The sequence below is a fragment of the Sparus aurata genome, chromosome 20 (genome assembly GCF_900880675.1).
Source record: "Sparus aurata chromosome 20, fSpaAur1.1, whole genome shotgun sequence".
NCBI classification, from domain to species: Eukaryota; Metazoa; Chordata; class Actinopteri; order Spariformes; family Sparidae; genus Sparus; species Sparus aurata.
The window spans coordinates 22,007,330-22,024,391 of NC_044206.1; the positions used below are offsets into that span (position 1 = coordinate 22,007,330).

The window sequence follows — 17,062 nt, forward strand, 5'->3', positions numbered from 1 at the left end:
CTTCTCACCCCTCACGATGATGCAAAGCCAGGTGAAGTTTAGTCTACAGAACATTTCTGGAGCTTTACAGCAAAACTTCTAAACAACTGAAGTAGTCAATGACTTATTAAAAATGTGGGGGGAAAAAACAACCTAAGAAGGAAAAATGAAATTGCTCTTCTGGTGAAATCAGAGTAACTGGGTGTAAATCTAAAAAAGAGGATCTTTATAATGTCGTTTCAAATCAATATGTGATCTCTGTGATTATGCTGGGCGAGCTGTATGTTGTTTTAAAACAAGTCTCCATTTATGTCAGTTGTGTAGGAGAATGACGCCACACTGTTTTGCTGTGAAGCTAAAGAAATGTTTTTGTGAAGTAACAAACTTCACCCTGACTCTCCATCATTGAGGAAAAATGCTGTTTTTATGACTTGCAACGCTACAAAAAAAAAAAAAAAAAAAGGACTTAAGACTCTTCTTAGAGGTTAAAGACTCCTGACTTGGGTTTTTGGTAATAAAGCTGTGAGTATTTCACTCTTCAAAAGTTATAGGGAAGGAATTAAAGCTTTTTAAAATGATTTTGTATCATCAAAAAAATCCCTGACTGCGTGATGGCATGAACGTGTATTTCACACACGGTTTTAAAAGAAAAACCTTCCACACAATGAAAAGAAGGCAACTAATTTTTGGTCTTTTTATTCAACTGTAATTGTCTTAATTTTTCAAGTAAAACAATGTGGAATTACAAGGGATCAAAGGAATGCAACAAATGAAGAGAGACAAATCAAAAATAAGACCATCACCATAAACTACCCACCCCCACCCTCCCAAAATATCACCTTTGCTCAAAGTAGCTTAGACAAGTCCAAAAGTAAATCGACAATATACAGTCATCTGGAACTGTACCAGTAATTTTATTCACATATTTTGTCCAAGTATTTTTTTTTTTCTTTTTTACATGAACGAAGAGCAATGAAGTGATGGTGACAAAACAAAAACAAACAAAACAAAACAAAAAAAATCAGGTGAAAAATAAAAAAAACATTAATTTGGTTGCACTGATGCACAGGGTGCTTTTCTGGGGAGGCTTTATCTTTTTTTTTTCTGTTTGGCTTTTTTATGTTTTTTAAATAACGAGAAGACCCCTGCTTCAGGTGCTTCACAAGGCAATCGGAGGTTCAAACCCATTTGGCCAAAGAGGCACTCTTAATTTCAATAACATTAACCTGCCCTTTCGATATAAATACATGACAAAGCGGACCGGAACAATAACTGCCTTTGGGAAGATTATGAAAAAGAAATTGGATTTTTTTCCTGCTCCAGCTCTGTGGTGAGGAGCAAAAGATGTCGTCAAGACGGTTTGCAATTTTAATTAATGTATTTTCAAACTGCAGAGATACATCGTGAGGTACCAGGAACCAATTAATTCACTAAAATTGATGTAAGAACTTATTATTACACCACAATGTTCTCGAAAGCCGAGGGCCACATTATCAGATGTGCAAATGAGAAATGCAAGGCTGGATTTAAAAGTGAATCCAATGAACAGAAGTTGACATGGAAAAAAAAGGGGCCCAAGCAAAGACAAGCTCCAGCATAGTGCAGCAAAGATCACATTGACAGATCAGTTCTCTTCCTAATACCCTGGAAGAAATAATAAAATATGCATAACTTATCAACTGACTACAAAGAAATAATAGTCAGGACAGCTGACGAAATTTTCAAAACCAAACTTTCTAAAACCTCCAACTTACAATACAACTGGTCACTCAAAAGTTTTTAATGTCACACAAATGACTTTTCATTTATAACCCTAATAAGAGGGTGCTGTATAATCCCATCTTAACACATAAGATCTGAGTGTTCCAGTCTTTAATGATTACAGTACATTATGTGAACTAACAACTTTCATTTATTACCTCTTGCACCTTTTGTCCCCCTCAAGTCCCAGTGGTGAATTTATCCACTGTACCATCTCGCGTCTGTTTACGGACGCACAATGGAGGCGCCACATTTTTTTAACTCTCAGTCTGGCATCCCTGAGCCTTCCCCCAGCTGACAATGGCTGAGCTGGTGAGGTGGGACCAGCTCCAAATGGAAAGGGAGAGGGCCCAAGAGGCAGGGAGGTCCCTGACTTGTAGCACTCGGTTCCCTTGCATTCTTTAGAGTGCAGACAAAGCAGCAACCTTGGAGGTCATGACATGCTCTCGTATCGCGCTCTGCCACAACACTGCTTCTGTTTTTTCCCTTTGGCACTCTGATCATGTCTTGTTGTGACGCTGTTGACTGGCAGATGAGCGGGTGCTCGCGGCCGGTGACCGGGCCTGCACTGCTGCGAGCGCTGCGACACTACGCAGCACCCTGTCTGGTGTCCCCTCTGTTCCTGAACTGCTGGTCACCTCCTGTGAGAGCCTCAGAGACCTCCTGCTGTCCGGCCTACTCTCCCTCTGGCCCCGCTTCTCTCTTTTGTCTCTACTCTTGGCTCGCTCTGAACTGCGCTCGCTGCCAGAGGAAGCAGCACGGGACTCTCTGTGCTCTGTGTTTTGAGAGCTGATGCTGTGGGTCCGCTGGCTGCTGTTGCTGCTGCTGCGGCTTCTGCTGCTGCGTCCACCACCGTCGCCCTCGCCGTCGCTGCTCATGCTGCTGCAGGCACTGTGGCCCCTGGATGACGACTGCGCCTCTGCATCGCCTTCCTTCCCCCCTGTCGATTTCCTGCTTCCCCTCTCCTTTTCTTCTGCTTTAGACCTCTTGTACTCCATTTCCAGGGGTGGAACCAGAGAACCAGGGCACTGTCTGGTAGAGCGAGAAGCAGAGCGGCTCATCTGATTCGGTGTTAAGGGTTTGCTGCTACTGCTTTTATTATTAGTAAGATTTACAGAGTTACTCTGAGGAGTTGCTGGCACACTTTTGCTTTTAGGCTTTTGATTCTTGTCCGAAGAGGAGGCCGGGGAAGTCCCAGCGGCTTTAGCTCCCGAGTCTTTACGAGGGGTGTGGCCAGGAGTATCCACCCTGCCTTTCATTGCCAGGAGCTTGGCTGCTGCGTTGAGTGCAGAGCACCTCTTCCCGAGAACTTCAGGCTCAGGAGGCAATGAGGGCGCGCTGTTTGTTTGAGCTTTACTGTCTTGTGAAGGCTGAGATCCTGCAGACTTCCTCGTGACCCTGACAGAAGACGTGTCACTGCCAGACTCTCCACCTGTGGAGGTGTTGGCATTGTTTGATGTGTTTCTGTCAGAGCTGTGTGCACGTTTCTTTCCTTGCTGGCTGTTGCCCTTTTCCCTCTCCTGATCTTGTATCCTGTGCTTCCCCGAGCGGGTCAACCGGTGCTCCTTTCTACTCTCACTGTTGTCAGAGTCCGAAGAGGAAGAGGGAGACCTGGAACGCCTCCTTCGAGAGGTAGGGGTGGTGTGCTCCTTCTCGCCGCCTTCCTCTGTCTTCTCCTCACCCTCTTCAGTTTTCTCCTCCATCTCTGCTTCTGAGGTGACGTCTGTTCGCCTCTTCTTGGTAGGATGTCTATTTTCGTAAGTCCTCTTATGGTGAGCATGGCGAGTGAGGGTGGATGTAGAGCCCCCAGATGATGGTGAAGATGAGCAAGTGGACTCCTGGCTACTCTGGCGACTAAGAGGCCTTTTCTGGATTGGAGTTTTCTGATCTTCGATAATTTGCTCCTGCTGCTTAGGTTCCTCTTTCTTAGGGGCAGTTGCCGCCTTTGTTTCGCCATCTGCAACTTCCCTTTCTGACTCTTTGCTCTCAGAGGAACCCTCCACCTTTCTCCTTTTAGGCTGAGACTTAGAAATATCTTGCTTTTTGTCACCATCCTTGCTAGTCCTTGCTTCAGCCTCCACAGTATCTACCTCCATTTTTTTCACGCTGTCTGGCTCAATTTTAGATTCTTTCTGCGTTGGCTCTAATGAGGGCTCGTCAGGTGAAGTACTAGAAGTCTCTAAAGGGGGCTTGTCACTGGAAACTCTCGACGACTCTACAGATGGCTTCTCAGGTGAAACACTCGAAGACTCTACAGATGGCTTCTCAGGTGAAACACTCGAAGACTCTACAGATGGCTTCTCAGGTGAAACACTCGAAGACTCTACAGATGGCTTCTCAGATGAAACACTCGAAGACTCTACAGATGGCTTCTCAGATGAAACACTCGAAGACTCTACAGATGGCTTCTCAGATGAAACTCTCGAAGACTCTACAGATGGCTTCTCAGGTGAAACAGTAGAAGCAGCAGATGTGGATACCTGTGCTGATGTGGAAACCTCTGGGGATACATCTGTGGATGCAGAACTTGATACATGCTGGGAAATGACTGCAGATGTTTGTGTTGTGGACACGAGAGGAACTGTAGGTGCTGTGACTGACACAGGGGTGACTTTGGTCATCGATACTTGGGTAGTTGTTACTGTAATGGATTTTCCTGGGGATGATGATGATGATGATGTGGTGACTGTTGGTGATGGAGCTGGTGTAGCAGTGGTGGAAGTTGTTACTGGGGGTGGGATCTTGGCAGTCCTTTCTGCAGTTGTGGAAGTGGGAGTCGAAGACGTTGTTTTTTTTGCAGGGGCTGCTCCAGATGGGGCCGTTACTTGGACTACCTCTGTTGGAGATGATGCAGTTACCGTAACTGTCTTTGCCTTGACAGCAGTAGTTACACTGGCAGATGTTGTAGAAGGGGAAGGAGTGCAGACCGGGACAGGTTTTGCTGAAGCCACCGAAGCACTTGTTACTTTTGCCTGGGAAGTCACTTGAACCGTTGTCGGTGACGCTGAGACTGGTTTGGTTTGGACTTTGGCAGATGTCACACTCGTCCTTGCTTGGGCTGGAGAAGACTGAACCGTATTTGCAGGGGGTGATGAGACCGTTGCTACTGGTGGTGTTGTAGAACGTTTTTCAGACACAGTTGGACTTGCAGTGGGAACTGTGCTTAATTTTGATGGACTAGTCACAGTTGTAGCTGTAGATGAGGGAGATGTAGAGGTTGGTTTCGGTAAAGCTGTAGGTGGGCTAGTGTCTGCAGCTGAAACCTTTTGTGAGGCAGCAGGGGTGGAAGTTACTGTAGCTGGGGCAGAAGTTACAATAGCTGGGGCAGAAGTTACTGTAGCTGGGGAAGAAGTTACTGTAGCTGGGGAAGAAGTTACTGTAGCTGGGGAAGAAGTTACTGTAGCTGGGGCAGAAGTACCAATAGCTGGTGCAGAAGTTACTGTAACTGGGGCAGAAGTTACTGTAGCTGGGGCAGAAGTTACTGCAGCTGGGGCAGAAGTTACTGTAGCTGGGGTACACTTTGAAGATGACACTGAAGAGGCTTGTGGTAGAGCAGTAGCTTTAGTTGGGACTGATTTAGCTGTGGCGGTGTCTGCTGGTGTAACACTTCCAGTTTTGGATATTACGTCAGTTGCTGTTGTGATCTTTGCGGCAGGGACTGATGTTGAAGCTGTTTTGACAGCCATGATAGTAGGTGACGACACAGTTGATGGGGCATTAGCAGCTGTTGTGGCAACTGTGGTGGTTTTGGCAGGGTCTGGTCCTGTTGTTTTTACAGAAACTGTTGGTGTTGGCTCAGCGTGAGGTTGAGAAGCTGTGGAAACCACAGGTGCTCGTTTTATATCTGGAATAGTTGATACAACAGGGGAGGCAGGTAGGACTGGGGTTGTGGTAGTGGGGGTAGTGGGGGTTGTAGTGGTAGATGTGGAGGGTGCGACAGAGGATGCGGAGGAAACCTGGGTTGATGCTGTGTCGAGGCTTTGAATGGTTGCTGGAGCTGAACTAATCACTTGAGCTGAGGTTGATGTGGAAGCAACAACAGGGGTTGCTGCAGTGGGAGTGACTGGTATACAGGGTTGAACTGTTTTTGTGGAGGCTTGAGCTGGACTAGGAGCTGAAACCTCAGTCGTAGTGTCCGTTTTCTCAGCTATGGTCGCGAGGGAGGCCTGACTTGTAGTGATAACAGCAGCTAATGGGGTCTCCGGCAAGTCAGGAGAGGAGACTGTTGGCTCTGTGATAGCATACATTTTTCTTTGACCAGATAAATCAGTAGTGGGGGTCTCAGTTTTAGAGTTATGTCCTTCATTTTCTGGCAAGTTTGTGGAGTCTTTGCGAGGACGACCTCTCTTGCGTTTTGGGGAGAGAGGAGGGTTCCCATCATCACCTGGCGATGTGGGCTGTGTGTTGTCAGTCTCAGGTAACCTAGGTGGAGTCTTTGGGGGCCGGCCCCTCTTTCTTTTCACAGGTGCCACAAGAATATTCCCACTGGAGTCTGTAGAGGTTGAAGTGGTGTCTTTGCCGGGTATTACGTCGGTTTTCTTTGACTGGTTTCCTCCCCTTCCTCTACCCAGATGATGCTGCTGTTCTCCCAACTGAGCAGCCATGCGAGATTCAGTTTCCAACCTCCGCCGTACAGGAAGATTTCGCAGCACAGGCATGTCAGGAGAAAGATGGGGTGGAGAATACGGAGGATAACTCCTGACAGGCTGTGGCTGCACAGGCGGACTGGGAGTAGACTCTGGGTCCTGAGGAGATTTGGTAACGATCGCCTTAGTTTTACCGTCAGGGCTCGGTGATGTGCTGTCTTTGTTTGGTTCGTCGACAAATCCACCAGCGTTTTCTTCCACGGTTGCCTCCTCTGAAGAAACTCCACCTCCAGTGCCGCTTCCTCGCTGCCGCCTCCTTCTTGGCTCCTTCTCCTCCACCACCGTGACCAGCCTCCCTGGAAGCTTACGGAGGACTTTGGCCGATGGAGAGTCTTCAACCAGGCCCCGCAGGACTTCACCGTCTGCTGACTGACGCTTGCGAGGCGATCTGGAGCTGGTGGAGGGGGGAGACATGGCGCTGTGGTCTTTGCTGTCATCATCTTTTGCCGGATGGTCCACTGCGCAGCTGGAATCTAGTGATGACTCAGACATCCTCCTCTCATTCTCCCCCTCTGCTTTGGAGTTCTTGCTGTCAGTCTCTTGTTTTCCTCCTGGGGGGGAGGCTGTAGGAGGGGAAGGCACTGGACTAGGATGGGAGCGGTTTGGTAAAGTCCTGGTTTTGGTGGCCTGGTGATCTCTGGCAGGAGATGAAGCTTTTGAGGATTTGGAGGAATCTGGAACTCTGGTTGATGGAGGAGTTTTTTGCTGGTCTGTGCGGGACGGGGTGGGAGACACAGCACTGGTGTCTTTGGCAGCTCCTCGTCCTCTCAGACCAAAGCGGAGTCTTTCAGGCACTTCTCTAGGGGTGGTGGGCTCAGTCTCCGTTTCGGGCGAGGCACCACGCAGCCGCCCACTCGTCCTTGTAGAGGTCACAATCTTGTCTTTGTCCTTGGGTTTGCGGCCACGGCGGGCTGGAGCTGACTGAGCAGGCTCAACAGAAGCTGGTGACAAGAAGTCATCGTCGTCTTCATCAGATGAAGCGTGAAGCTTTAGGCCCTCCTCCTTGGCCTGGTCCAGGCCCTTTCTGGCAGCCTCGACTTGCTCCTGAACAGACACAGTCAGAACAGATTTTTACACTTTCACACATACAGAAGTCTGTTGTTTTTACCAAACTGATGAAGTGTCTTTCTGTGTTGGTTCTGTAGGAATACCGATTGTGTTATGAGATGTGTCAATACTCTTTCCAAAGCAAAACTAGTGCTGTTAGACTGAAATACCTTTAATACGCAAATCATTGTTGAAAGTCTGTACTAAATGTCTTTTTTTTTTTTACATTTAAAGCTTCCATTTAGTTTTCTGAATGAAGCTTTAAATGACTGCTGTTATACGTCATGATGTCCTCACACTAAAAAAAACAAATCCTTGAATAAAAAGCCTCTATTCTAAAAAAAGAAATTCAATGTATTAAGCAAATAATCTGTTTTTTGTGATGACTTGTGTAATTTACTATTCACTGTTGGAGCCAAAATAGATTCTTTGTTATTGTGGTTATATAAATATAATTTATGGTGCTGCTGCGTTGCTGCTAGACCGCCCCGTTAAACCTCATCGATTTTGGAGAACCATAGTTGATTGCTGAGTCTCTTTACCAGGTCATTAAATACTGAGCTCTGGGTTAGCAGCATCAGCATTTGACGACCTGGGAATAAGATTCAATCAACTATCATGCAACAACAAAAGAATAGCCCAAAACAAAACAAAACGGCTGCATTTAAATATTGATATCATTTTAAAATTCAACATTAGCAGTAAAGCTTTGATACTGCCCTACATTGTTGTCATAGGTCTATTTGTGACTATTAAATAGTGATGGCAATGATGTAGAGTTGAAAAAACATCTCACATTCAGAGTTCTCTGGACTTTTACTCTGCCCTATACTACTTTGCTGTTTCATTGTTTTTACACAATGACAATAAAGAATCTTGGAATTGTGAAAGTGTAAAGTTAAAGTTGAATTATTAAATCAAACGTTTAGAAAGTTGAGCTGAGACAGATCTGTTGTTTCAATCCAAACTAAGTAAAGGTAAATGTGTGGTGTTACCTCGGCCTGCTTCAATTCCTCTTTGCAAACATCTTCTAATGAGGCTTCAAGGAAGTTCATGGCATAGCGTTCAATGGGAGTGAGCTAGGGAGAGGAAGAAAATATGTTAAGTTGAGTTAACTGAGCATGAAATAACTCTGATGCAGATAGACAGCAGACTATTCTCAATTTTAGATTAACAGCTAAATCAGAGAGCTGCATGAATATTCACCTGCTCCACCAGAGCTGCTATTTCCTGCTCAGCCTTGGAAAGCTCCTCTACTTCCTCTTGTTCCCCTCCGTCATCCAGTGGTATGTTCTCGTTGAATTCTGCCAGTTCTGCCACCTGCTCCGCTTTGGCCTGAGAGGCTGCGACTATATCCTCCTCATCCTCGGCACGACACAGAGCCTGAAGGAATCATTTCAAGATGGCCATGTTATCCGTGAACCGATTAGAAAAGCTGTTTGATTTTTTTAACCTGAACTCAATAAATACTGTCAGAGACCCAAAGAATGTGTTGGTTACACACTCAATTTTGATATATTACTACTTTTTTTCTGTAGCAACAAGGACAATTAATCTAACCTGCTCCAGGATGGTGGTGCTCTGTTTGTTGACAGCCTCCTCCTCCTCGGGTTGCGGCACCGAAAGCTCCACTGCCATCTCTCTTTTCTCACCCTCATTCATATCAAACAGCTCCCGGATGGTTTGCTGAGCAACAAACAGAAAATGAGACACATTCAGCTCAGGAGAACGGCTCTTTGTAGTTGATGACAAACATAAATGAGAGGCACTTGAACTGCATTAATGTCCTGACGTTGTACTCAATAAGAGCAGTCATGCTAACAGTGTCATTTATTTAATGCAGTAATTAGGAAATGTTTCAATGTCGGCATCCTTCAAACAACACAAGAGAGGCATTACTCTGAAAAAATGTAATTAAAGTGGAAGAGAGCTTAGAGTGTTTCTGCAATGAAAGAACATTTCTTTATGTGCAGCAGACACGGACTACAATCAATTAGGCATCTCAGTCATCAAACACACACCTACAACATGTTTGTGTTTGTGTTTACCAATGATTCATCGTCATAGGATGATTTTTGACAATCCAGAAGAAGAGATTCATACAGGAATACTACTACTGCTATTGTGTTTTATTATAATAATAGCAATTACTGATGGAGCTTTGGGAAAAAGTAAGGCTTACTCGCTGCATATCGTTTTATTGGTGGCACAAAAATTATATCTTCATCTTGGCTCATACAACTGCCACCCACGACACATTAATGGCACGACAGGTTAATGAAAGTGAACTCAATGAAGCAAAAACAGCAAAACTCTGTGTAAAGACTGACAGGTTTTTAAAACCAACGGGCTCTTGTAATAATTAATGTTGGATTTCCATCATGATTAAGTTACTGTACTGATTAAGTTAGGAATCTGGCCAAAACTAACATCTTTCTTTTACAGTATTCTCATTTTATTGTATTTATTATTCTCTATTTTATATGTTCTTCTCTCCTCTCTGGAGGCACACTATGCCATGATTGTTAATCATTTTTCATGATCATTTGCCGAGCTTTGAAGTATTTTTGTTTTGCTTTTTTATTTTTTGTGAAAGCTGCTGTGTATGATTTAAATAGTCCAAAGTATAAATAAATCAACATTTTTTATTTTTCAGGGGTAAAAACAACTTGAATTTCACTTAATGCTCTGCACTTAAGTATGATGTGCAACCAGTAGTAGAAACTAAGTAGTGTTGAGACCTCGTAAAAGGAAACAAAATAGGTGTTATCCTGTGTCCTACATGAAATGGTATAATTTAAAAGGTATGTATGTACATCACATTGGGTACTAGGAGAAAAAAAGACTATTATTTGGTCAGATACTGTAAATTCCTACCTGTTTGAAGAAGGCAGTGGTGAAGTTTCCTCCTTCGATAGCCATATCTCCCAGCATCCTCTTCTGATTGGCTTTCTTTAAGATGTTCTCCTCCACTGTGCGCTCACTGATCAGCCTGAAGAGAAACATTCAACAATTGTTAAAAAGTTGGTGAGATCACAGTTTAGCATGACAACTAATCCAAATGCCACCTCCTCCTTCTCCCACAGTCCTCATTTTTCTCCATCATTCACCAGCTATCTGTGGTCTTAATGCTTTTAAAGTCATCCTACACTTTTGTTTTATTTAACTGTAATGAGCACATTTGCAGCCAGTATTATATTCATTAAATACATCTTTTTGGAAAGTTTCTGCATTTCATTGTGTTGTAGATCATCTAGGACTGTTTTACTGTGCGTGCTGGGCACCTAGCATACTTTGTGACAAACACAAATGGATTAGGGTCATCATGAGCGTAATTGGACACATGTGTTTTCACTGCAATAACATCAAAATGTTTGCTGGGAGCAAATGAGAGTTTGGGAATTTCCCATGTGTGGATCCGTATAAAATTCAGCTTGAAAAATCCCCGAACCTTACTCACGGTCTAACCACTTCACTGTCTGGTTATGATTATATTTCCTTGAATAAAAGTGAAACTGCAGCCTTGGACAGAACATATCTGACAAATATTTCAAGAGATTTTTTCTGCCGTTACCTGTAGATGTGGACGTCTCTGGTCTGGCCAATTCTGTGGCACCGGTCCTGTGCCTGGGCGTCCATGGTGGGATTCCAGTCGCTGTCGTAGAACACGACTGTGTCGGCTCCAGTCAGGTTCACCCCGACACCTCCGCTGCGAGTTGATAAAATGAAGCAGAAAATACGCCGGTCTGCATTGAAGCGCTCCATGAGGGACTGAAGGGGAGAAGACGGACAGAGAATAAGCATTAGAGACAACAGACCAACGAGTCTGTGGTTGAATATTTTTCCTTTCTTTGTTTAATTATTCTGCTGTAATCTGGGGAAGGCAGGTCAGGCAAGGAATATCAGGAACCTGCATGGAAGCAATGTGGCCAAAATAAACAGAAAAAAATACTTTAAACCTTTTATCAGCACTGACAGCTTTCCCATTGTTAGAGTATCCTGTCTGGATTTGTTCAAACCAACAGATCATTGGTTTCATGCCCTAACAACTGTCATTCACATTTTCATTTTCTTTTTCCTTTAAAAAGATAAGAGGTGTTTTACAACAACAGCTTTACTGATGGATTTTTGAAGGTTAGCAAGTCCAAATAATACTAATTGACAATAGAACCTAGAGTTGAACAAAAATTACTAGCCTTCCGTGATTCAACAGTAAACAACAAAAGATAGTAATTCTGTTCGTCTCAGATCCGTCCCTAGTAGACCATCTTCCCAAACAAATCAATAAATGCAATATTATCACTTTGGTTCAGGTCAGTATTTCCTCTGAGTGTGCCCTCTCCTCAAAGAAATCAATAATGGATCTCTGAAAATAAAAATAAACCCAGAGTTTCTTCCAGTACCAGTCAGTAAATCATCCTCGTGCACACAGAACTAAGTGCAGCTGCGGGCTGACGCAAAGCTAGATGTGTCATCTTTGGAGTGTTTTTTTTTTCCTTTAGATGCAAAGAAGCAGGCGGGGACAAAGAGAAATAAAAAAAGCTTGGAGAATCGTCGATCCTGCTCACTTTGACCGATTTTCCATTAAGAGGTGAAATTGTGACGCCCCAAATCAATACTAACCTGTCTCTGCTCCACACGGGTGCTGCCATCCAGACGGAGGTAGATGTGGCCGTGGTAGTTGAGGAACTGCTCCAGCACATCTAACATACGCGTCATTTGAGTGAAGATCAACACTCTGTGGCCTCCTGTCTTCAGCTTTCGCAGCAAAGTGTGTAGAGTCTGTAGCTTACCTGTACACAGAAATAACAAATTATTTATACAACAAACAGAATCATAAACTGTCAGAACAGATGCTGATAGGAAAAGTATTGGGCACTTGTGGAGAATGGTCTGCAACTATTAAAGAAGTGTGGCATTTTGACTTTATTGATTGGAACTTTAGAGTTGAAAAATATTAATTTAGGAGGCAATTTCATGACTTTGCTGATAAACAATAAGTACACAATTGTCTGCTGTCACATTAAGAGCAAACACAGAATGTCAATCCTCTTTCTGCTCTTGCTTTCAAACCAAAATAGCTACAAAAAAGCATCTTGACATCTTACCACAGTCATACTGTATGAGCCTCAGGTCCGGGAACTGGGTCCTCATGTAACACTGGATGCGATGGAGACTGCGAGTAAGTGGAGCTACTTGAGTTGACAGCTGGGAGGAGAAAGCTGCCTGCTTGTGGCTCAGAGAGGGAGGAGGGTGGCAGCAGTGCATGGAGATTGGAGGAGCCTCCACTGGGGGAATCGCAAATGTAAACCTAAAACCGAACAATTAAAAAAAAACAGTCAGAAATCTTTGCTTAAAGAAAATATGCAAGAAAACCAGGTGATCAGGTGATCCGTTCTCTACCTGTCTATGATGTCAGTTAGCAGCTCCAGCCTGTCTTCAATGCTTTGGATGGCCCCCCTCACAGCGTGACTCTCGAACCAGTAATCATATTTGTTTTGCCACTGCGCAAACAGACAGCTGCTTTGGCCCGAGCGACCCCACTCCCCTTCAGACTTCAGGGCAGCCGGGTTGGGACGAGGACCAGGGAGAAAAGTCAGAAAGTCTAGAACCTCCCGGCCATACATGGGCTTTGCACCAGAGTGGCGCTCGTTGACTCGAAAGATGAAGTCCAGTTTGCTGTCGCGCTGCTGTTTGAGGCCATCTGCAAGCCATGACTGTTAAGTAAGAGGATAAACATTAGGAAGGTAAAGAGCTGCAACACAGGATGCTAAAAAGTGGGCTTAAACAGCATAAAACTTTCTTTTTGTATCCTGCAACTGATTCCTTGCAGCTTACACACAGATCTAAATATGGAAGAATGCTGATGATGGGGAACAACTTGCTTACCATGTGGAAAGGAGAGCGAGGCGGTGGACGAGGCACTTTCCTGGGTGGAGGGCAGGCCCTCGCTCCTGTACTTGGTCTAGACTTGGTGGTAACTGGTGTTTGATTACTGCTGCTGCTGCCGCCGTCACGTGGTGCTACTGAAGACTTTGGCGCAGAGGATGAAGATGCCATCTGTACTGGAGCTGAGGGGAGGACAGAGGAGAGAGCAGAGCAAGGCAAACATGCCTGTTGTTAGGAACTTAATTCTGCAGAACTGAGAACATTGGATTTGCTTGATAGCAATAGTCAAAAACATGTTTTGCTTATTGTTGCTTTAACCCGGAAAAAGCTGTTCGATGAGCATAATTTTGTGACATTCCAATATCGGCTGCACCTAATGATTATTTTCAGTGTTGATTAATCTGTCGATTATTTCCTTACTTTATCAATAAGCGGTTTGGTCTATAAAATGTCTGAAAAATTGAGAACATTTTCAGTCAGTGATTCCCAAAACCCAAGATGACATTCTCAAATGTCACAGTTGACTGACATACAAGATAGGGAAGAAACAAGAAAATAGACTTTTTTCCTTAAAACTGACTCAAACTGATCAATTAGTTGCCGATTAATTTATTAGTTGATAACTAATCGATGAATCTTAGCAGCTTTTATCTCAGCTAGTTTGGAAGTTCATCATGGCCCAATGTGCAACTTAAACATGGGTTATGTCGACATTTGAAGCGAGCAGTGCAGACGACATGGAGTGGACTTTTCAGTGAAGTAGGAGACATTTTGTGTCTTACTTGCAATAAAATACACTACTCAGAGAAACATGGTAGGTAACTGAATGAATTAAATGTTATTTTTGTTTTGTTTTTTGCTGTGTGGTGCAGTGAGGACAAGAAGACAGAAGAGCCGTCTGAATTTAATATTCAAATGATCAGCTGTGAAAAACAGCTAATTTTAGACTTCAATAGGCCATTTTCTGTTCATTTTAAATCAGACCTTTGATGGTGTTATTGTACATTCAAGGTTGAATCATTCAGTGCAATTATCTCTCCTTCAATTTAGACTCCTCAGTTAACTGTATACGTGGCAGAGAAATTGGCACTCTCCAGGAGAAATAATATACTGGGAAAAATATGTTTCTACAATTACAGAAACTAAGTTTGTTTTTTGATTCACTTAACCTGGCAACCAACATGATTTTTGCTTTGTTATCCTTATGAATCAAATGTTGTCTGCAAAATGTAATGGCTAAAGAATAATGACACCATCAGTGGTTAGATTGGTTCCTATAATCTGTGCCTTTACTGTGATATTTTGTCTGCCATCGGGCACAGTAATCTCCAGGGAAAAGGAGGGCTGACTATCTCCATTAAAGCCTGAATGAATGAATAGACTCACGTTTGTCCTGTGCTGTTGGTAGCTGCTACTTTGAGAAAAACAGAAACAATTTGTCTGTCTTTGCAACACCGGCTCCAACAATATCACTTGGAAACGCTATGGGTAGAAAGTTGTCCATTTCCACTTTAGACACATTCTGGATATTTAATGAGTGAGAAGAAGACGCAACTTTGAGAATTCCTTATTGGGGATTTTACATTATAAAAATATATCAGACACAAATTATCATCCTAAGCGCAAAGAGTATTTTTATGTCTGGGGGAGGTCTTTAAATACACTAAACTGGCTTCCAGATACTTTCCTGTGATCGTCTAAACATCCCTGAATGTTTCGCATTACATTTCACACAGCAAACATCTGCTACTCTAAGCAGATTAAAAAGAAACACAAAACAAGTAGGATGGTAGGGAAGGAAAATACTCCAAGTAGAACTGGGTCAGATCATTACTGCAACTAATCTTCTCTTGCATACAGGGTTATAAATTATAGCTCAGAGAGAATATTAAGTGGAGCTTGTTCTCTCACCTGGCTGCTCTGTGCTCGATGGAGGGGGCTGCACTACTTTGAGGACAGGGCGAGGGGGGTGGGGCTGGTTCGGGGTGGAGCTAGGGATTCCGGGAGGTGCTATGGTGTAGTGGGCAGTGGCGGGACCAGGGGTGCGCTGGGCAATCTGCAGTGGAGCAGTGTTTCTGACAGGGGTGGTGTTGGCGTGAGGGTGAGGGGAAGGGGAGGCCTGAGGAGCAACACGAGGGGAAGGGGCCACAGCCAGTGTGGGCACGGGCCCACCCTCCTTGCCTGCTGTTTGACGCACTACGATCTTCACGACGCCGGTGCTGCTCACCAAGGAAGGGGTTACTGAGGAAATACAAAAAACATATCAGCTGTGAGAAACAGGACTTCATATTAAACTGATTTTAAAAGATTAGATTTAAACTGACGGGGTTCGTCAGAGGACAATGTCAAAAGAAAATGCTTGTCCAATAACAGAAAATACTTCAAGGTCTTCGGGCAAAGTAACCTTTTCTTTAACCTGACAGTCAAAACTTCAAAGAGGATTTGGCTAATTCAGATATCTGATAAATGTTTTTATGCTCCTTGAAATTCAAAAGCTTTATCTTTAAAATAAAAAGAAGCTTTGTTTTTTACAGTCTATGTTAGTAGTCAGACAAAGAAGGGTTATCAACCTTGTGCTGAGGCATTGTGAGGCAACCGATTTGCAGGGAGAGCAGTCGATGTGTTTGCAGGATATGCGTTTGCTGCGCTCTGGACAGCCACCTGGGCAGGCTGGCTGATGAGATGGTGCTGCACCCCGCTGGACACCAGGTGCATGACATTACCTGCAGCATGAGAGTGAGTCAGAAAGGAAAATCAGAGACTCTTTTCCCCCTCAGACTCTCCAGTAAATCCCTGAACAATTCCAAGAATTTGAATCATCCCTTTTTTTTTAACAAGATCAGGGTTAAATAAATAGAGTAAACAAAATGTAGAGCTATATAATTATGATAAATTATACCTATTGATTTGTTTAATATTATAACGAATATGTTTCAGTTAAGACTCACAACTAATTGTCCCTTTTTTAACATCATTTATACCCAGTTAAGCTTGAATGATATACAGAGAATTATAAACTACTTTATTTCAATTTAAAGTTATTTGTATTTCTATCCAGCGATGGTATGTAGAGAGTTGCTCTTTTGTTTGGTCGCAAATGTTTGAGTGTGGATCATCATGCATAAATGATGGCATTCTAAAAAATGTTTACATAACTAATTTAACTTTTTTTCTCTCTTGGCTTCCTATACAAGCCTGTGGACAATGTGTTTAAATTGTTTAAGTCTGCTGGACTGTGGATTTCTTTGTGAAGGACTTGTATTTTCCACGACAGTCCAAAGCATTTAACTTCATGATCGTTTGATGACCTCGTCTCAGATCCTGTCTCCTCTCTGCTAATAAGGAGCATCCATGGCCAACATTAGTTTAAGATTGCAGTCCACAAACTTAAACACCCGGTGTCCAGCACAACACAGAAGTTCCACAGAGCCTCTTAAAATGACAGAAAAACACCACACCTACAATAAGTACAAGGCTGCCTAACACTAACCTTGAACCTGTCGTGCAGGAGCTGATGGGACTTGGTGGATCTGAGCTCCAGACAGAGTCAGCTTGTTGCCCTGCAGCTGGAAGGTGACGGGTTTACTGCCCTGACACGAGGACACAGGTCGGCCAGCCAAGGAAGCAAGCTGGGCAATGCTCACTACCTCACCAGCTTAGAAAGGAAATAGAAGGAAGACGATGATTACTAACAATATTATATTCAGTTTACTGCAAAGTCAGTCATTCACTTGGATGTT

The 17,062-nt window shown here is 43.7% G+C and overlaps 1 protein-coding gene across 5 annotated transcripts in view; it reads right to left on the bottom strand.

Annotated features, from left to right (window-relative positions):
• Nucleotides 1–650: 650 nt before the first annotated feature.
• The window catches only part of srcap (Snf2-related CREBBP activator protein), a 39,385-nt gene continuing 22,973 nt past the window's right edge, over nucleotides 651–17,062 (bottom strand). For 2 of the 5 annotated variants that reach the window (XM_030401111.1, XM_030401108.1), the window contains 13 exons: nucleotides 16,813–16,977; nucleotides 15,893–16,045; nucleotides 15,234–15,563; nucleotides 13,323–13,504; nucleotides 12,837–13,150; nucleotides 12,542–12,744; nucleotides 12,057–12,226; nucleotides 11,008–11,204; nucleotides 10,311–10,425; nucleotides 8,994–9,119; nucleotides 8,640–8,816; nucleotides 8,429–8,512; nucleotides 651–7,430 (listed from right to left, as the gene is read on the bottom strand). In XM_030401111.1, the coding sequence (XP_030256971.1) occupies nucleotides 2,241–7,430; nucleotides 8,429–8,512; nucleotides 8,640–8,816; nucleotides 8,994–9,119; nucleotides 10,311–10,425; nucleotides 11,008–11,204; nucleotides 12,057–12,226; nucleotides 12,542–12,744; nucleotides 12,837–13,150; nucleotides 13,323–13,504; nucleotides 15,234–15,563; nucleotides 15,893–16,045; nucleotides 16,813–16,977 (7,406 nt within the window). In that variant the 3' untranslated portion in view covers nucleotides 651–2,240. The remainder of the gene's footprint in view (nucleotides 7,431–8,428; nucleotides 8,513–8,639; nucleotides 8,817–8,993; nucleotides 9,120–10,310; nucleotides 10,426–11,007; nucleotides 11,205–12,056; nucleotides 12,227–12,541; nucleotides 12,745–12,836; nucleotides 13,151–13,322; nucleotides 13,505–15,233; nucleotides 15,564–15,892; nucleotides 16,046–16,812; nucleotides 16,978–17,062) is intronic. The other 3 variants (XM_030401110.1, XM_030401113.1, XM_030401112.1) reach the window with 3 other exon arrangements.